Source organism: Urocitellus parryii, chromosome 1 (assembly GCF_045843805.1).
Source record: "Urocitellus parryii isolate mUroPar1 chromosome 1, mUroPar1.hap1, whole genome shotgun sequence".
Classification (NCBI taxonomy): Eukaryota; Metazoa; Chordata; class Mammalia; order Rodentia; family Sciuridae; genus Urocitellus; species Urocitellus parryii.
This window is the reverse complement of record NC_135531.1, coordinates 196,720,247-196,742,718: the sequence shown is the minus strand read 5'-3', so window position 1 is coordinate 196,742,718 and position 22,472 is coordinate 196,720,247. Positions and strand designations below refer to the sequence as shown.

Here is a 22,472-nt window from a genome sequence, read left to right as displayed (position 1 = left end):
TTCAACAATGAAAGAAGCAAAATTGGAAGAGTAGTTGAAAGGGGTTCTAAATTCAAAAGAGCTATAATTCTGTGTACTATGAAGATGCTGCAGAAAAATGAGGGACCTTTATGATGTAGGGGAAGAGCAGAGGAAACAAAAGGAGTAAGGTCCTTGAGAACAATAGATAGAACAACATAATTCAGAGCACAGGTAATAGGTTTGTCTGTTAGGGGGATACACACTTCCCTTAAAATGAGGGGATTGCAGGATGCAATAGAGATACATTTATATGGCTAGTGGAAAGCTAAGGGGTATATTTTAGATGATGATTTTAATACAAATGGAAAGTGTCCTAGAAACCTTGAAAATAACTTAGTTGATTTCATAATTTTATTTTTAAATGTAACTTTGTGATCCTATCAAAAATATCTACGTAGTATATTAGTGATGGGAAAAAACATAAGTAAAACTTATTAGAGAGTTATTAGAAAACTGACCCCTTAGTTTTATCTGCTTGGTAAGGTGAATGAATTTATACTCTCTTAAAATGCTATTTTTTTTCTAACATGCTGCAATTATAATGCTTGAACATTTGAATTCTTTCCATTTCTGAAAGATTAATTTCTTAACTGTTAATCTCATTAGTTTCTTCCCAGATTCCTAATAACAAAAACTCTAAAATCTAAAAGCAAATGACTATACAAAATCCTATTATTCTCTGAAGCGTTTCACATTCATATTAATACTGAAAAGATATCCCCTCAGAAAGCCATATTTCTTTATATCTTTACTTAGTTTTTCTTTAAATCCAGCAAATGACTACTTCAGCTTGTCACAGGAGGATGAGCTCCTATACATGAAGTGCTTTTGAAAGGAAAAGGGATTTGGAATCCAAAGATTAAGATGGTTTACTCATTTCTTGATGTTCTAAAATCATAAAAAAAAAAATTACAAGTGTTCCTGAATGTATTTTTATAAGTGTTATACTGATTAGGAAAGAATTATTATTCAATTTGTCTTATTTCTGTGCAGCTTAAAGACATACATATTGGATTAAGTTATTTACATATAATAATGTATAAAGGAATAAATTCTATGTCAGCACATAGAAGATTAGCTTGTTCTGAGGCTCTTAGGTTTAAGACCAGTCATATGACACAATAGCTTCAAAAGGCACAGAACTGGAAGAGCAGCAAGAGGATGTCTGGGATAACATTTGCAGGCTCTACGCTGCTTGACAGTAACCTGATAACAGGAGGGGTGAAGAAGCTGAAGCAGATGATTTTGCTGCATCAGGACAGCATAGAAGAGAGGACACTGGTGAAAGTCAGAGAGAAATCAAGGAATAAAGGGTGACTATTGTTTTTTTAAAAAAATCACCCAGAAAGCAGAATCAGACCACAGACAATAGTTTTTAAACTTGGGGAAAAACTGGAGAAGCAAATATAACCCCCACATCAGAAGGAAAGTGAAATAGAAAAAAAAAAAAATATATATATATATATATATGACTATTGGTAGTGCTAGGTTAAATGTCTGTAGAGAGAAGGACAGCACTGAAGGAAGGACTAAAGAAGTAATTGTAAATTAACACCTGGATAAATACTATGCATCAAGTGTAAATGCAACATCCTAGCTGTTATTGATAGCTTTCAATTTAGAGGACACTTGTCCATTCTGGGACGAAAACCGTAACAGATCAGAATCATAATGGCAATAGAAGCTACATCTGTGCTGTACCCAGTTAACTGTATGTACCTCATTTATTATTTAAAGATCCACAATTGGCAAATATTCAATAGGTACTTTTTCATGAAATGTCTAATTCATTACCAGAGAATAGCTCATATGCTGGTTTTAATATTGCATATCTGTTCAGAACCCACATATTACTGCCCTACTGCTGGATTCCCAAAAGTCTACATATCTATGCCTCCATCAAGATTGTTTTGAAGCTTTTCCTCATCTTTTCTTCTTCTGCATAATAAATGCTCACATTTTATGCCCCACTGAAATAATAGAATACAATAATACATAATAAACCATCAATCATTAATTACTTAACAAGTTATCCTCTAAAGAGTATTATTTACAGAAACCATAAAGCAAAGAACCCCTGGAAACAATCTTAAATTGAAAACCCATACTTAATAATGGAAAGTGAGAAACTTGAAGTGACACTTGGGTCTTAATTTGGATAAGAAGGCCTTCTCAGATCGTACTGTGGGATTATCATATTATTCTAGCTGCTTATCAGTGAATCTCTATTGAGATTATTTTGTATTATGCAAATTGATTTAGGAAAATTATGGATCTTATCCTGGTACCTAGAGATGGGTAGAGTCATCTCTTTCTCAAGAATGTTCTGGTTCATGACTTTTCCCTGAAGATTTGCCTCACTTTCTCATGAAGAAAGCAAGGGTAGACTCCAAGTTTCTTTCTTATTATAAATCTCAAACTGTGGCTCAGGATGTCCAGCCTTTCTAAGGCATACTTGATGATTTTAGGCACCTTGATGTATATGTTTTTCTGGACATTAGCTTAATTTCAGTAAAGTAATTGTTTATCTCCATTTGTTCCAGGTAGACTGATGACCATAATCATGTATATATTCAGTCTTTTCTTCACTTGTATTTCTTCATTTTTTGTAATGGTGACAGGAGATAGAGACATGTCTAAATTTGTATAATTTTCAGCTGAGTCTGAAGTCTTAGCTAATTTTTAGAACTTAAATGTTTTTAAACATGAAAAGAAACAAAACAACTACATAAGAAAAAAAAAAGAAAAGTAAAAAATCATTGTAACTTAAAAGCTTCAAGCTGTTTCAAGCTGCTTCAGTACTTTTTTAGGGCAATATATTTCTTCTTTTCTGGGAAAACCAAATAAATAGGACTGTTCTGTTACACAATAGAAAACAAAGACTCTCCCTGACATGGAAATACTTGAGATGCTCTGGTTTAAGGGAATTAAAACTGCTCGGGGATGATAATAAAAGTTGTCTTTGTTTAGTCACATCCCTGCAAACAAGTTTGCTCTTGGATTAAAATATATATATATAGTAAATAGGGCAATAGGAACAAAGGGGAAGGAAGGACAAAATTGTTCCCCACTCAAACCCTTTGTGTGAGTTGGATCTCTTCTGAGAGGGGTGGGATCCTAAAGTTAGTGGATCCACATTTATGTGCTTGAATGCAGTGCTTTGACCTCAAAAATAGCCAGATTCACATGTTCAAGAATGGCACAGTTTTATAGAAACTTTTTGAGGGATATTTTCTTTCCATTATATAGCTAATTGGTTATTTTTGTAGATGCTAGAACTGGATTTTGAGTTATTTCTTTATGGTTTCCTGCCATCTTAGTGAACTCATTAGTTCCCCCATCCCAGCGGTTGCACCCAGGGATGTTCTACTGTTGAGCTACATCCCCCATCCCTTTTATATTTTCATTTTGACATAGGGTCTTGATACTTTTCCCAGGCTGACACTGAATTTGCAATACTCCTACCTTAGCCTCCAGAGTCACTGGAATTACAGGCATGTATCTTTGCACCCAGAACTGAATTCAGTTATTCAATGGATACTCTGTGTTTTTCAGTTGACCTCTCACACACACACACAAAAAAGCCAATTTCTATTTATAGTAGAATTTCTCCTTGCTAAAAAATTTAGACTTTAATGTAGATATTTTATTTAGTTAGTTTTTATTAAATTACATTGGTTTTAAAAAAATGTGTTGAGCTTTTTAACAGTTAAATGATTTAGAAAAGAAGTTGCAGGCAAAGTGCAGAGGTACAAAGATATTGCTGTGGTTTAGGAGTGACCAGGATTGACTTTTCGAATATTTGACAGTCAGTACTGGGCCATCCCAAATCAAAATGGACTGCATTATATCAGTCCTATTATTTTTTGACATGCTGATGACCTTAAATAATCTAAGGAAATAAGTGAAGACCTCTATCTGAAACATATTTTAGATAATCAGTTTATTATATTTCTTAATTTGTTTGTTGATGTGGGCAAAAAAAATGACTCAGCCTTCAAACCAAAGTGGTAGTAGTCTAAATCATAGTAAATACTCCTCATCAAAATCCATCAGAGTCCATTGAGTTGAAAAGTAGGATGAAGGAAAATAACCCAATTAGTCATTTGTAAAGCACCTGAATAAGTTTGACTCAAAAGAAAGTGCTAAGTATGTAGATTATCAATGGTATCCTTACTGGCTAACAATCAGATCCACAAATCTTAAAATAATTTTGTATTATATTATCATATACTCATACACATATGTAAGTATATAGAATGAGAAGTTAGGGAAGTCTCTTTGGGACATTATAAAATTCATGTGGATAAATTCATAATAAAAATACTGTGTTTATTAAATTTAAAAAGTAAATTTGTCCAATTTATTGATGCTTATTCCTGCCTCATTTTATTTATTTTTGCCATGATAGCTCCAGAACTACTCATATTGAGGTATAATTCACATACATAGAGTTCATAATATGCTTAATATGTTTACAAATTTGTGCAGCTATCACCATCTTTACTTTGAGAATATTTTCATTTCCCTTTCTTAAAATACCAAGGAGCAGTCCCTTTATAGAGTAATCCATATTTGTATTTAGTATGAAATCAGGAAATGTGAGTGTTTTAATTTTGTTCTTCTTTTGCAAGATTGTTTTGACTGTTCAATGTCCCTTATATTTCCATATGTATATTAAGATCAGTTTATCAGTATCTGGGGAAAAAACAGCTGTGATTTTCATAGGGATTACTTTATCTGTGAATCTTTTTCGATTGGATTACTTTCTTAATAACATGAAGACTTCCAATCCATAAATATGGGATATCTTTCAATTCATGTAACTCTTCTTTAATTTCTTAAAGTGGTATTCTGTAGTGTTTTGAGGTATAAATTTGAAATTTTGCCATTCTTTTACAAAATTTATCCCTAAGTACTCTATTTTTATATTGTGGGTTACTTATCATGTTGTATGCATAAGAACTTATTATTTACAATTGGAGATAGTTTTACTTCTTCATTTGCAATTTGAATGCTCTTTCTCTTCCTATCTATCTATCTTTCTGTCTATCTAGTTACACTGGGTACGATCTTCAATATAACATTAAATAGAAAGGCAAATGTGGACAGTCTTGCCTTGTTCTTGGTTTGGGGCAAAAAGTATTCCTTTTTCAAAACTAAATATGATGGGGTTTTAGTTCTCATTTTTCAAGTTTAGGAAGATTATTTCTATTACATGTCTGTTGAGTATTTTATCATTAAACAATACTGGATTTTTCCAATAAACCTGTAGCTTAACCATGTCAAGTTATTGATTTATTGCAATGAAGGAGATTCTACAAAGGGAAAAAAAAAGATGAATCATAAAGATAGAAAAAGAAAGGAAGAAAGAAACAGGAAAGATGGTTTTGATTTGCATTTCTCTGACTGCTAGTGGTGTTGAGCATTTTTTAAATAAGAGTTATTAGAGGTTTTTAGGGATGGGTAGAGTTTAGACAAAATTTAAGTAAATCAGTTTTTTGTTAGGCTTAAAGCAACCACATACAAAAAGCTCAACAGCAGTTCTAGATTGTTAAATAGATCCAGGATCCTATTTCTTTGGGAAAAAACTTAAGTTAAGAAATATGTGGAATATGGCAGTCATAAAATTCTTATTTTAAGATTTGTACTTGAATTAGAAAGTAAGGTTACTACTCTGTGTTTCAGTGACATATACTTCAAAAAAATTGGGATGCTTTATACTAGCTATAATAATTTCCCACAGCTATCTCTAATACTCCATTATTTCATAGAACAAGACAGTAGGGCACATTCAAGAAGTGGGTCATTATGACCCCTTACAGTTGTAGCATATTCTTAAGTAAATATTATTTCTTGTTAACTTTACAACTGGATTTGTCTGTGATGATTAGCTTAGCCAGATGAATAGCAGTGTTTTGTACATGGAGCTCCCCACCAGTGATATCCTTGTTGCTTTTCCCATTCCGTAAACTTTGCTCTTGCTTTAGAACATGGTGTAGACAAGGGAACTATGGTCCCCTCTTCAGTGGCAATGAAACGTACTTGTGCTCTCTGAGAAATGAAACTCTTATTAAACTAGTGGCTGGTTGCTGTCTGTGAAGCTATTTGGATCAAATTCCCCTCTATTGCTGTGGAATACAGGAAGTAATGGTATAGGATGGTTCTGCATAATTTGCCTAACTAGTATTTTTTTTTTTTTTTAAAGAACTGGCCTCCTTTCTTACTTTTACAAGACTATATCAGAACCTCACTCATGCTGAGCCAAACCTTCCTTGCTTAAGGATGTAGAATGTGTAGGGACTTTTTTTTTTTTTTTTTTTTTTTTGCGCTAAGTACTTGGGGTGTGGACGTGGTATTTTCACATTTCACATTTCCAATATATTTGAGGTGAAAAGTATGGAGCTGCTGAAATAGCACTGTTATTTTCTTAATTATGCTTATTTTACATCCAAGGATGTTTAACTCTGTATTGATTTACTCTGCTCAGATCTGGCCGACTGGATAGTTATTTTATTTTAACTATATAATTGTCTTCCAGGATCAATACCTCAAAATTATTTTTTCTTGCTGTTCAAATGATTCGGGAACTTCATTTTTAAACACTTACATGTGTGTGCATGCACACACACATGCAGACACACACCACACACACACATACACACACACACACACACACACACACACACATACCTACCACAGTTGTTAAATCATCATAAAATGTAGAAAAATGTTTTATGTTGTAACAACTAAAATATTTTTCATGATTTGAGAATGTATATATCTTTAATTGTCATTTCTGTTAGTAACATAATTTTCATAACAAACTATAATTTTTTTTGGTCGGGGGAATGAACCCAGGAACACTAAGCTACATACCCATTCTATTTTTTTTTTTTTTTTTCATTTTGGGACAGTCTCATTAAATTGCTGATGCTGGCCACAAACTTGTGATCCTCCTGCCTCAGTCTCCCAAGTCACTAGGATTACAAGTGTGAGCACCACATACAGTATTAAATATCTTTTTGAGAAAGAAATCCATTTCTAAATTACTATAAAATATAACACCAGATTATGTTTAAATATTCTGTTAGTATGTCATCTGTGACAAAAATAACATCAAAGAGACGGTATCTGGACAATGAGACAGATGTAATTTAGTAGCCCTGGATTTATGTCAGTCATAAGAAAGCAGCATCTGTTTGTGATACTGAATGGCTTCTTCCTGGCTGGCAGGATAGTGTCCAGGAAGATCTGTCAAGTCACTAGAAGGGAATAGTACAGAATAAGGATGGATTGATTCTTATTTTCTTGGATTTTTCCAGACATGTGTTATTTCTCATTCTCTTTGTGAATCATGAAGACATATAGTACCAAAAACAATGCCAATAGAGTTATTATATTTTATGATGAAATGAAATTGCAAAAATGCAGTTTTATTTAATTGCTGAAAGACTTTTAACCATTATCAACATCCCACCTACTTACCCCCAAAAGGGCATCGTACGAAACACATAAAATCAACTTAATCAATTTATCAATTTTATCATGATTTTATAATTTCTCTTCCATCATCTTTGACCTAAGTTTCCATACTAATCATGTCCATCAATACCTTAAAAACTACTCTGTTCACTGTTTGAGAGAAGGGTACTCAGGGCAAGTTGTTTGTTATACAATCCCCCCACAGTAGGCAAGTTAAGTTTATTGGATCACTTGTTTAGTTCAAACTCTGTATAGATTGAAATTTAGGAATAAGTCTCTAAAACCCATCCCCAAAGACTGGTTATCATGAACATAAGCATTTGGAAGTAGAAGAACCTGGTGTCCAAAAATTGCTTTAACACTATAAAACCTGCCTTAACACTACAACCTTTAGTTTCTTCCTTGGGAAAAGAGGAATAATGAAACAAACTCCACAGATGAGATTTATACATAAAATAGCATTATGTATGCAGAATAGTTTGTGAAATTCTTAGCAGATAGACAGCACCCACTAACTTGTGGCTATTAATTTTATTGATATTGGATATTCTGTGGTGCATGTATAAAGAAAACAAGTGACAAAATGTAATCATATGAAGAAAAATCTGGTTTAAAAGTTTTAATTATTGTTTGGCACTCTAGCAAAATTCTATTGACCTTCCCAAATTAAATATTTATATACCATAAGTCTGAAAACAATCATTTTTATGTACTTTTTTAAAAAAGAAGAGCTAAATAGTTCCTCTCAGAATTTCCTTTAAGGAAAAATCATAGAAATCTCTGTAATAATGTTAATTTTTAACATGTATGCTTAAGGCACACACACACTGTTATTAATTAAATATTAAGAATAATAACTGAAGAAAATAGGTAACATGAAGGAAAATTGTAATCCTTTGATTATACTTAAAGATGTGCTCAAAACACATCAACAAAAATTATAATAGCTACTGTACATTATCCTAGTGATTGTAAATAGAGTTTTATGAAATAATTACTCTTGTTTTTCACCCTGCCACTTTTTGTATATGAGGATCTATGTACTGCCATTTATCTTTTTCTGAAAATATATAAAGCATGCTTCTGTGGCAATTAATTTCATATTGTATTCTTTTTATATCACATTTGTAGAAGAGAATCAAAGAATTTCCACATTAACTTAGTAAAACATTGCCTACCATCTTTGATAGTTTTAAATATGAAATTGAATTTGCTTTTTTGATACTGTTATTATAATTTCAATGTGTCTGTTTTTCTTGATATCTCCAAATCTATAGTTATTAATAGAAAATCCATAATGATTGTACCTAAATTGTATTGCTGACATATGATTTTTCAAAAGCATTTGTAAGTGTTGCATACTGGATATTTTCTGAAAATTAAGATTAACATGTTAAAAAGGGAGAAAATCACTGATTTCCTACATTAAAAAAAACAAACAAACATCAATTTGATTGTGGCTTCTTTAATAGGAAGACTAAATTTTTAATGACATGGATTTGCAGAACTGCTCCCATGACAAATTTGTCTGTTCGGAGCTATATTTTGGTCTGTATAATCAACTCTGAATTGTATGCATCACAATTGTTATTATTTTTTATTTTGGAGGGTTGTAGAGGAATGATTGATTAAATAACAGATACATATAAAACATATTGATTCCTTTTTTCTCGCTGAAATATATGTGTTTTTTTTTTGTTTATAAATAAAAATATAAATTTATTCTTTGCCCCCATCAGATGTAGGTTCTGTGGAAGGACTTGCCTATCACAGAGCCTGGGATACACTGTACTGGACCAGCTCCACTACCTCATCCATCACTAGGCACACAGTGGACCAAACCCGGCCTGGAGCTTTTGACAGAGAAGCGGTCATCACCATGTCAGAGGATGACCACCCACATGTGCTGGCCTTGGACGAATGTCAAAAGTAAGAAAGAGGTCCTTTTATTTTTGCACTGTAATTATAAGTCAGAAGAATGTCAGATCTATGTTAACTTTAAAAAAAGATTAACTTCAAGATTAAATGTATCCTTTGAAGCTTTCTTCATAATTCATAAAAATTTCTTTAATGACAGTCTTATAAGTATGAATAATTAAAATATCAGGTGGTCTCTCCAAGAAAGATCCAGTAAAAGCAAATTTAAATGATGAAAAGAAAACAGAAAGAGACAATACTATGCTGGAAAATGTAGCATGAAGCAGATCTTTATTCAGAGCTGATTGAAATTATAAATTTAAAACAAAGCTATTAATATATATCAACACACAAAAGAGGGTTTTTTTCACTTTAATGAAGTAAAAGAGGTTTTTTTTTTTTTCACTTCAATGAAGTAAATTTAAGAATAGGACATCTTCAATTGAAACACAAAGAAAAACAGTAAAAAGGAAAACAAACTTTGTGAACAGATATGTTTTCAACATTAGGTAAACAGTAAAGTAGTTTATATCTGTTGGCTGATATATTGAGCAGACATTTAACATAAGATTTTTGAGAAATTTACAACATTAAATGTACCTTAATGAGTGAATAGGATAAAGCAAAGTAGAACAAAAAGAGAATTTGAGGGCAGATGTCATAAAGGAAACAATCATATAGAAAACTGAAGCACAAAGCACAGTTTAGGCAGAACAATAATACACATTAATGGTATTTTATTCTCAACAATGTAGCAAGTTTTTTTTTTTAAGTTGTAGATGAACACAATACCTTTATTTTATTTATTTTTAAGCGATGCTGAGGATTGAACCCATTGTCTCATACATGCTATAGGCAAGCGCTCTATCACTGAGCTACAGCCCCAGCCCCTCAAGATTGTATCTTAAATAGAAAATCCTTTTTTTTTTTCAATGAAATAAATAAGCAAAGCTCTGACCAGTCCAGCATTAACTAAGCAGAAATAGAAGAGTCCTTTTAGACATGGTGAAGATGAATTGAAGAATAAAAAGCAATGACATATAACCGCTGACCCTGACCTCTTGTCAGAAGAAAGGACTAGATAAATTACTCAGTGTGAAATAATTATAAATCTGGGCTGGAAGTAAAATTAGATTTAATTCACTTAATTGAACACCAACTTATACATAAAACTCTGAAGCTGAGGGGCAAATAGACTCCTCAGGCATCTTTGATGACTTAGTTCAGATGAACACAGGCCTTGTGATGCTCTGGCAGAGCCATCTCTACTCACAAAACTGTCCGGTCGCCAAGCATCTTATTCTGAGTTAATTACGCTTACCTCAGCGGTTCACCAATAGAATCTCAGGACACTAATAAATGTCCTTACAGAAAGAATAAAAGAGTTGGTTAAAGGACTATCTGACTCAATTTTGGAATGAACACAGGGAAATCACTCAAAATACTTTATAAATACATAGTTTGAATTGCTAAGTGCTTTATCCTAAAACTATTTATTTAGATACACTAAAATTTACACTTTCATCTTTCATGTAGTACAGTGTATATTAGAATTACTAAACATGCCAAAATATTTTAACTGGAATATTATTTGAAATTAAAGTTTAAGTATAGAGAAGACATTTTTATTGTCATGTATATCAATGACACTTTCAGATGCTTATTATTATGTTATTTAGCAGAAAATTTTAAATGAAATTCAAAAGATAGAATAGAATGAAAGATAGACACCTTGAGTTCAAAACTTTGCTTCGATCCTAGTTATTTGTACAAAATTTAAATACACAAGCTCTTTGGATCTCTGTGCATTCTAAGTTGAGAATTGAAGAGGTGAAGTGATAAGAAAATTAATGCCTCCAAAATTCTCTAATTCTAAAACTAACAATTTAAGAAAACAACACAGATTGTAAATACGGGGTAAAATGGGAGTTCATAACCCGCTTGAATAAAAATGTGAAATATGATATATCAAGAACTATGTAATGTTTTGAACAACCAACATTAAAAAAAAAAAACAAACACACATTTTGTATAATTGTGTTGACTCTAAGTCGAAATTGCCTTTAGATGATTACATATAGAAATAATTTAGTACATGTATATAATCTTGCTGTAAATACTAAATGTTATATGGTAGTTTTCTTTGTGACTATTAGGCATAAGGTTATTTTTGTTTTGTTTTGTTTTTTCAGATTTTTAAAGCAGAAAACCTACCATCTTCATTCCCTTCCATCTTCTCTCCTTCTCTCTTTAAGCACCAAGAATCTAACTTCAAATAAACTCTTAGGGACAACTCAATAGATAAAACAGGAAAATGAGAACCAATTTCAGTAAAAATATGGCTTGGAGACTACAACTTGACAGCCTTTGTTCTAACAGTATTCATAGAATCCTAGCTCTTCTACAAAGTATCAATTCACAAGCACAGATTTAAAACATTTTGTAAAACCTACAAGCAGCAGATGCTGTCTTTAAGGATTTGAGAGCCACCCCTAAAATTCCAGAAACAACATTATGATTCTTAACTAAGGGAGGAAAGAAAAAAATATATAGAAATATGCAAGTTTGGTAATTATTTTTCTTTAAAAAAACATATAAAGAAGAATGTAGAATATAAAAAGCAAAGCTAGAAGTGAAGAGGGATTTTGATTTTCATTAATTATAGAAGAAAATATAGTTAGCAAAGCTATCCAAAGGGATCATACTAGATCTGCTTAAATGTGATATTGATAAATTATGCCACATTTGCAGTTCATAGTAAATTTAATATTACTATTTTTTACCTGATAAAAATAAATCCTCATTGTGCATCAAACTGACTCAACTTAATTAAATTGTTATTTGAAAGAATGTACAGGATAATTGGTTTTCAGAAATGGTTTCCAAGCTTAGGAACCTGGAAAAAAATGTGCATACAAATATAATATCCACATCTCCTCTTATCACTTGGATTCCTTAAGGGTCACAGAATAGATGCCAAATAAATTTGCCTGTTTTAAATAGCTTGGCCTTGCTGTGTTTATATAATGTTTTTACTTTGAATGAAAATTTTAATTATTTATTATTATAATTTTAATTTTAATTAGTTTAATGTTTTGGACCAACTGGAATGAACAGCATCCAAGTATCATAAGATCTACCCTGACTGGGAAAAATGCTCAAGTGGTTGTCAGTACAGACATACTTACTCCAAATGGACTCACTATCGACCATCGTGCAGAAAAATTGTATTTCTCAGATGGCAGCTTAGGAAAAATTGAAAGGTGTGAATATGATGGATCCCAGAGACATGTAAGTTAATAGAGAATTTCTATGTTATAGATTTATACAATGATATATTAGAAGAATATTTTCTTTTTACTTTGCTAAAATATGCATGTCAAGGAATTTCAAAATAGCTAATTGCTTGAACCAATCCAATTGAATAGCTAATCTATTCAGGACAAGAAACAATCTCTGTGGATATTTTTAAAATTTTCTCCATATGCATTTGCTGCCATAGAGGCATCTGATCTTTTGTAAACTTTATTCTGGAGAGACAATAATGGATTTTCTCCTAGTTATTAATTGAACTGGAATTGTTTGAGTGATTTGCATATGCTTCATTGCTATTTATAGCTTTCAAAAATGTGAAATGAAATTGGTTAGTTGCCCAAACACAAAAGAAAATTAGGAAAGAATGAAATGTTTATTTGTATTTGGGTCCTTGAAGCAATCTTAGAAGTTTTGGAGATAGGAGATTCCTCTCAAAGTCAGGCTGATTCTACTTGGCAGTCTGTTATCTCAGAATTTCAAATGAAATGTTAGCAGAAAAATCCTTATGTTGTCCCTGGAAAACACATTCTGAGGGTATTCAGGGCACTAAGAATGGATAAATTCAAGTCCCTCCTGTTGATGTCACCAGCTATTGGTGAGGAGTCCTGCTTTCTCACATTTTGAGTTTGAACATTAGAGAAGCACACGGAGGCAAGCATATAAAGCAGGGTTTATTCAAAAAGGGGTAACAAAGGCTTCTCCCACCAGGGAGAAGGGGGCCTTCCTAGTAGTATCCTCTTATCCCCAGAAGCAAGGTGTTCTGCCCTTTTTTATGTCCTAGTGCTTGCTTCCCCGATGTTGAAGAATAACACCAAAGAAGCACGCAGAGGCAAGGTCAGAGTAGAAATTAGAAGTTTATTAAAGGACAGCAGAAAAGACTTCTCCCGGAGGAAGTAGGGGACCCAAGAGGTGGAATCCGTGGAAGTGCAGTTGTTTCCCCTTTTTATAGTTTTGGTGATGGAATGTAGGTTGGAAGGCCTGAGGGGTGGGACACAGGTGGGCCAAAGAAGTAATCTGGGCAGGAAGGACTTCATTATCACTTCTCTGAGGTGGACTTTGGCCTAGGGCCTCTTCAGGACTTCATTAACATTTCATGAATTGTCCTCTGTGTTTTCCCTGAGTCATTCCCAGCATGGCCTCCATTTTAGATTTCACTGGATATTAGACCCGATTTACCTAACTACACTGGCTACCTAACTTTAAATCTGGCTTCACTAGGCTTCCTTGGCTCTCCTGCTCTCTTCCCCTAATCTTTCTTCTTCCTGCATAGGTGACTAGGCCCAGGAATGCTTGGTGAGATGGACAAAAGTGAAAAACAGGTGGGCTGAAGGGGGAAGGGCAGGATGGTGCAGCCCAGGACACATGAATTAACAACTGTATAGATCCCTGTAGGGAGGGGCAATTCCTGGGACAGGTTACTTTAGCAACAGGTTGGAGCAGGGGCAGGTTCTTGATAAGGGGGGGAGGAAGGGCTTTGAAGGAATTAACATTTCAGTCCCTCAGGGGACAGTCTCCATCTTTCCAGGACTCACTCAAAATTGGCCTGACTCTATCTCACCTGATGCCATTTACCTATCTATACTGCCTGTCTATTCTGGCTTCACTCTTATCCTATGAAGAATAACATTCTTGAAATCTGAAAATGAAAAGAGCTCAGAGGCTTAGACCTAGATGGCTATACCACCCCAGCATTCCTTACCACCTTACCTCATCCAGGCCCTGCTGGAAGCACAGCAGAAACCCCGCCCGGAATTGAGGAAGGTCTGAGATGGGACCAGATAATGAATGTTGTTGGTAGCTTAATGGACCCTATGGTCTCTATCATAATAACAGTCTAACATTGCTGAAGCTGAGAGAACATGTTAAAGAATAGGAATGCCAATATTCCACTAAAATTTTATTTAAAGAAGCAAAGGAGCAACAGAAGATCATGGTTTACTAATTTCTAACATATATGCTTATGCAGATTTAAATTCAATTTAAGATGTGTGTGTGGTGGGGGGTTTCTTTAAAAAGGAAGCAGTACATTGATTTACATTATGGTAGAGGGAACTCATCACATTGTGGAGTGGCTCTTTTGAGTGGCACTGATAAAGGACAGTACAGCGTTTAAGCAATACTAGAATAATGGGCTCAGTCTTGATGAGATTTACTTCGTGCAAAAGGCAATGATCTTGAATCAAAGAAATGTACTTAATTCTTGGTCTGTCTTTTACAATTAATGATCATGTGACCTTAGGCAAATTATTTAACCTTTATAATTCTCAGTTTTCTGACATGAGAATTCTCCACCAAAATTTCAGAATTATTGTGAGAATACAGACAAAAATATTTGATTCATAATACATCATAGAAAATCTAAATGAACCTAGGGGTTAATGTTTTTGAAAAAAAAACATGTAAATCTTTTTCTGAATATGATACTATTTTCTTTTATATCTTAAAATTAAAAATGTTTTCATATCTCCCTTCAGAAATCCTTAGCCTTCAATTTATTTTTTTGTATCAACCTATTCTGCACTCCCATTATTATGCATGGAAATTATAGCTACACTAGGTGATCCAGTGATAAGATGACTAATCCACTTAAATAATTTTGTTTCAAAATTTAAAAAATGTGTCCAGTTGTAATTCCCAAACTAGCAAATTTCTATTTTTGATGAAAATTCAAAGAAGTATTTTTAAGTATTAAAAATTATATTTTTTATGCTTTGCACTTAAAATATTTTAATGAGCACAAAATAATTGCCGATATTTATGAGGTACACTGTGCACTGTGGTATTTCATGAATATATGTAAACATATATAATGAACAAGTCAGTGTACTTAACATATCCAGCATCTCAAACATTTCTTTTTTTTTTTTTTTTTGTAGCAAGGATATTCAGAAACCCTCTGTTCTGGTTATTTTTAAGTGTATAATACAATATCCTTAGTGATCTTCACCCTGTGGTACAATAGGACACCAGTACTTATTCTTGCTATTTAATTGTAATTGTGTGTCCACTGACCAACTTCTCCCCATCCTCCTTTCCCCCCACCTTCTCCAACTCTATTAGAATAATAACCACATTTCTACTCTATATTTCTGTATGATTGGCTTTTTTAAATTCCACAAGTCAGTGAGATCATGCAGTATTTGTCTATGTTTGGTTTATTTCACTTTAGATAATATTTGACAAGTACATCTGTTTCCATGAATATACGATTTTCACCATTTTATGGACATACTCTTTTTTGATATATGTACCACATTTTCTTTATCCATTCATTTGCTCATAAACAGATTGGTTCCAAATATTGGCTATAGTGAAAAGCATACTGCAGTATGTATGGAGCTCTCTCTCTGACATAATTTCATTTCCTTTAGATAAATACCCAGTGGTAGGATTTGGGGATAAGTTGATTGCTCTATTTCAAATTTTGTGAGTGAATCTCTATACTCTTTTCCCTAATGGCTGTATGAATTTACATTCCCCCAAGGATATATAAAAGTTCCCATTTTTTCCTTCCATGCCAGATTTTTTATTTTGGATTTTTGATAATAGCAATTTTAGTTGGGATGAAGTGATACCACATTATAGTTTTGATTTGCATTCCCCTGATGATTAATAATGTTGAACAGTCTCATATACCTGTTTGCCATTTGTATGTCTAATTTTGAGAAACATCTACTTGGGTATTTTGTCCATTTCTAAACCAGATTATCAATTTTATTATAGAATTAGTTTAATTTCTTACATATTCTGGGTAGTAACCCTGTCAAATATATAGTTTAAAGATATTTTCTCTAATTCTGTGTCTTAACCTCTCATTCTGTTGATTGTGTCCTACTTTGTGCAGTAACTCTGCCAACAACAGGCTGTTATGTTCACTACAGCTTTGTAGGATGTTTTCAAGTGAGGTAGTATGAGGCCTCCAGTTTTGTTCTTTACTCTCAATATGGCTTCTTGTATTCAGGGTCTATTATGGTTTCACAGAAATTGTACAACTATTTTCTTTTTCTATGTCTTTGAAGATATTACAGGATAGGACTGCATTGGATCTGAAGATTGTTTTGGGTAGTATAGACATTGTGAATTCTTCCAATCATGTATCTTGACTATTTTTCCATGTACTTGTGATGCAATTTTAATTTTTGTGGTTTTGTAGTTTTCACTGTAGAGTTCTTTCTCTCCTTGACTAAAGACATTCCTGAGATTTGATTTTTTTTTTTAAATATAGATTGTAAACAGGATTGCTTTCTTGTTTCCATTTTCAGGTAGTATAGAACCTCAACTGATTTTATTATGTTGATTTTGTGTTTTGTAACTTGTCAAATTAGTTTGTTCATCCAAAAGTGGCCTTTTGTTTGTTTCATTTTCTGGACCCTCTTAGAGTTTTAGTTATTAAAGACCATACAAACATATCATCTGCAAAAAGGAGCAATTTGACTTCTTCCTTTCCATTATGGATATACTTTATTTCTTTCTGTTACCTAATTACTGTATCGAAGACCTCCAGCCCTATAAGAATAAAAGTGGTAGAACTGGGCATTATTGTCTTCTTTCAGATATTAAAAAAATCTATTTCAAAATGTCCTTATGTGGTATGATATTAACTGTGGTAGGTCCTCTTGTGCTGCGGTGCATTTTCTCTAGACCATTTGTTTATTTTTGCTTTTGTTGCCTATACTTTTTAGATCTTATTTAAAACATCTTTGCCCATAAAAGTATAATGAAATATTTTATCTTTTCTTCTAGAAGTTTGTTCATCATTTTTTGTCATGAAAAATAATAAAAACGTGTGTGTGTGTGTGTGTGTGTGTGTGTGTTTTAACCTAAAGCTCTTGTTAATGCAGAAATAGTCAGAGGTAAATAGTTAGATCCTGATAATTGTTATGTAATCAGTTCAACCTAGTTGGAATGGACTGACTGGGTGGTAACTGTAGGCAGGTGGGGTATGGGAAGAGGTGGATCCCTGAGGTTATTCCTGGAGGGGTGTACCTTCCCTAAAATCACATCCCCTTCTATCTCTGTTTCCTGATCCCACCATAAGCTGAAAAATTTCCCTCTGGACCCTTCATTCTCCATGATGTTCTGCTTTACCTCAGACCAAGGGCAAAGGAGTCATAGTCTCCCTCTATGAGGGAGACCTTTGAGACCACGAAGAGACCATGAACCTCAAATAAACTCTCCCTTCACTAAGTGGATCTTGTTGGGTATTAAGTCAGCAATGGGGCTGGGGATATAGCTCAGTTGGCAGAGTGCTTACCTTGCATGCATAAGGCTCTGGGTTCCCAGCACCCTAAAAAAAAAAAAAAAAAAAGAAAGAAAAGAAAAGAAAGAAAGAAAAAGAAAGAAAAAAGCAAAAAAATCACAGCAATGTAAACTAATCAAAACAATCAGTATTGCCTCATCTTTATTGACATTATTATGGTTTAGATATTTCTCTCCAAAACTCATGTGTGGGACAACACAATACTATTAAGAGGTAAAATGATTGGGTTATGAGAGCCTTAATCTAATCAGTGCATTAATTCAGATGACTAGATTTACTGAGTGATGACTATAGGCAGATAGGGAGTGGCTGGAGGGGGTGGGTCAGTAAGGATGTGCTTTTTGGGTTTATATTTCGTGATTGTTGAGGGGAGCTCTATCTCTACTCTCTGGTGGCCATGACATGAGCTACTTTCCTACACCACACCCTTCTGCCAAGATGTTGTGCTTCACCTTGGAAGCCAGTCATCTCTGGACTAAGACCACTGTAACAATAAGTGCTAAATAAACCTTTTCTTCTCTAAAATTGTTGTCAGATCTTATGGTCACAGCAGAGAAAAAAAAAAAAAACTAACCAAAACAGTCAAAAAGTTTAAATTTTTTAATTTGTTCTTTTTAGTTATATATATGGCAGTAGAATGTATTTTGACAGATCATACATATAACATATACGGAGTATAACTCCCATTCTTGTGGTTGTACATGATGTAGAGTTACACTGGTAGTGTGTTCATATATGAATATAGGAAAGTTATGCCTGATTCATTCTATTGTCTTGCCCATTTCCATCCCCTGCCTTCCCCTCATTCACTCCACTCCAATCCTTGAACCTCTACTTCTCCCTTTGCCTCACTATTGTAAGTCAGCATTCACGTATCAGAGAGAACATTCATTCAGCCTTTGGTTTGGGGGGGTTTGGCTTATTACATTTAGCATGATAGTCTCCAGTTCCATTCATTTACTGACAAATGACATAATTTTACTCTTCTTTATGGCTTAGTAATATTCCATTGAATGTATATATACCACAGTTTGTTTATCTGTTCATCTGTTGTTCACCTAGTTTGGTTCCATATCTTAGCTATTGTGAATTAAGCTGCTATGAACATTGATATGGACTTATCACTATCGTATGCTGATTTTAAGTCACCAAGGTATATGCCAAGGAGTGGGATAACTGGGTCAAATGGTGGTTCCATTCCAAGTTTTCTGAGAAATCTCCATACTGCTTTCTAGAGTGGTTACACTAATTTGTAATCCCACCACCAATGTACTAGTGTACCTTTCTCACTACATCCTTGCCAACACTTATTGTTGCTTGGATTTTTGATAATTGCCATTCTGACTGGATTGAGATAGAATCTCAGTGTAGTTTTAATTTGCCTTTCTTTAATTTCTAGTGATGTTGAAATTTTTTCATGTATTTATTGCCCATTCATATTTCTTCTTCTGTCAAACATCTGTTCAGTTCCTTTGATTGGATTTTTTGTTGTTGTTTGAGCTTTTTATATATCCTGGAGATAAATGTTCCTCTAAGGTGAAGATGGCAAAAATTTTATTCCATTCTGTAAAGCCATCTCTTTATGTTCTTGATTGTTTCCCTTGCTGTGAAGAAGTTGTGTTTTTTTTTGTTTTTTAATTTTGTTACCACCCCACATTTATTGATTCTTGATTTTACTTCTTGTTCTCTAGGAATCCTGTTTAGGAATTCAGTTTGTTAGCTGACATGATGGAAAGTTGGGCCTACTTTCTCTTGTAGTAAGCACAGAGTCTCTGGTCTAATGCCTGGGTCAGTGATTTACTTTAAGTAGAGTTTTGTGCAGGGTGAAAGATAGTTGTCTAATTTTATTTTATTACATATGCATTTCCAGTTTTCCCAGCACCATTTGTTGAAGAGGCTATCTTTTATCCAATGTATGTTTATGGTGCCCCTGTCTTACATGAGATAATTGTGTTTATGTGGGTTTGTCTTTGTGTCTTCTATTGTGCACCATTGGTGTTCAGACTCTTTTTGTTACTATAACTCTGCAGTATAATACTATAACTCTCTACTATAACTCTGTAGGTCTGGTATTCTGATGCCTCTTGCTTCACTTTTCTTGCTGAGGATTTCTTTAACTATTCTGGTCCTCAAATTTTTTCAATGAATTTCATGACTGCTTTTTATATTTCTATGAAGACTATCACTGGAATTGTAATGGGAATTTCACTAAATCTGTATAGCCCTTTTGGTAGTATGGCTAATTTGACAATATTAATTCTGCCTATTGAAGAACATGGGAGATCTTTCCATTTTCTAAGGTCTTCCTCAGTTTCTCTCTTTAGTGTTCTGTAGTTTTCATTGTAGAGGTCCTTAACCTCTTTTGTTAAATTAATTCCTAAGTATTTTTTTAGACGATTATGAAGGGGATAGTTTTTCTAATTTCTTTTTCAGTTGATTCATCACTGATATATAGGAATGCAAATGATTTATGGGTATTAATTTGTATCCTTCTACTTTGTTGAATTCATTTATGAGTTATAAAAGTTTTCTGGTAGAATTTTTGGTCTTCTAAACATAGTATTATCTTGTCAACACATAGGAATAGTTTGAGTTCTTTTCCTATTCATATCCCTTTAGTTTCTTTATTCTGTATATTTGCTCTGGCTAGAGTTTCCAGGACTATAGTAAATAGAAGTAATAAAAGAGGAAATCCCTGTCTTGTTCCAGTTTTAAAAGAGAATGCTTTCATATTTTCTCCATTTAAAATAATATTGGCCTTGAATTTAGCATGTGTAGCTCTTATAATATTGAAGTATGTTCCTACTATCCCTAGTTTTTCTAATGTGTTTTTTTTTAAAGAGAGAGAGAGAGAGAAATAAATTTTTTAATATTTATTTTTCAGTTTTCAGTGGACACAACATCTTTTTTATTTTATTTTTTTATGTAGTGCTGAGGATCGAACCTAGCACTCTGCACATGTCAGGTGAGCGCGTTACTGCTTGAGCCACATCCCCAGCCCTTTTTCTAGTGTTTTGAACATGAAGGAATGCTGTATTTTGTCAAATGATTTTTCTCCATCTAATGAGAGAATCATGTGACTCTTGTCATTAAGCCTATTGATGTTATGAATTACATTTATTGATTTCTGTTTTTTTGAACCCATTTTGCATCCCTGGGATAAACACCACTTGATCATGGTGCAAAGTCTTTTTAATATATTTTTGAATGCAAATTGCCAGTATTTTACTAAGAATTTCTGCATCTATATTCATCAGAGATAATGGTCTGAAATTTTATTTCCTAGATATGTGTGTGTCTGGTTTGGTAGCAGGGTGATACTAGCTTCAAAAATGAATTTGGAAAGATTTCCCCCTTTTCTACTTTATGGAATAATTCAGAGAGGATTGGTGTTAGTACTTGATGGTCTGATAGAACTTGACTGAGAAACCATCTGGCCCTGGGCTTTTCTTTGTTGGTAAGCTTTTGATGGTGTCTTCAATTTAATTGCTTAAAATTGATCTCCTCCTGATTCATTTTGGATTGGTCATTCGTCTCTAGAAATTTGATGATGTCTTTAAGATTATCTATTTTATTGGAATATAAATTTTCAAAATAGTTTCTGATTATTACCTGTACTTCAGTTGTGTCTGTTGTGATATTTCTTTTTCACTACAAATTGTAGTAAATTCATTTTTTTCTCTGTCTCTTTATAGCTTGGCTAATGGTTTATTAATTTTATTATTTTTTTTTTAAAAAAACAACTTTTGTTCTGTCCATTGTTTCTTTTGTTTCAATTTCATTGATTTCAGCTCTGATTTTAATTATTTCCTTCTATAGCCTTTGGTGTTGTAATGTTGGGTTATTTATTTGTTGGCTTTCTATTCTTCTATTGAATGAACTCAATGCAATGAACTTTCCTCTTAGCACTGCCTTCACAGAGTCTCAGAGATTTTGATATGTTATACCACTATTCTTATTTACATTTAAGTATTTTATATTTCATACCTGAATTCTTTTGCTATCATTTGTCATTCAACAGTGTGTTATTTAGTCTTCAGGTGTTAGAGTAGTTTTTATTTTATATTTTATCATTGATTTCTAATTTTATTCATTGTGATCTGATATAATACAAGGTATTATCACTATTTTATTTTTGTATTTTCCAAAATTTGCTTATTTCCTTGAGATAGAGTCAATTTTAGAGAAGAATCCATGTGCTACTGAAAATAAAGGTTATTCAGTAATTGATGGAAAAATATTCTGTATATGTCTGACAAACCTAATTAATAATTGTATTGTTTAGTTCTATAGCTTTTTAATTTAGTTTTTGTTTGGAGGATAATATCCAGTGTTGAGAGAAGTGTGTTTAAAATAACCCAGCATTATTATATTGTGGTATGATTGATTCTTAAAATTGAGAAGGATTTGTTTAATGTACATAGATGCTCCCTATTTATTTGGGAGCATAAATATTTATGATTGTTATTTCTTG

General features: G+C 33.1%; 1 protein-coding gene across 1 annotated transcript in view; it reads left to right on the top strand.

Moving 5' to 3' along the window:
- The window catches only part of Lrp1b (LDL receptor related protein 1B), a 1,492,917-nt gene that overhangs the window by 1,123,581 nt on the left and 346,864 nt on the right, over nucleotides 1–22,472 (top strand). The window contains exons 42-43 of the mRNA XM_077794359.1: nucleotides 9,246–9,435; nucleotides 12,510–12,714. Of these exons, the coding sequence (XP_077650485.1) occupies nucleotides 9,246–9,435; nucleotides 12,510–12,714 (395 nt within the window). The remainder of the gene's footprint in view (nucleotides 1–9,245; nucleotides 9,436–12,509; nucleotides 12,715–22,472) is intronic.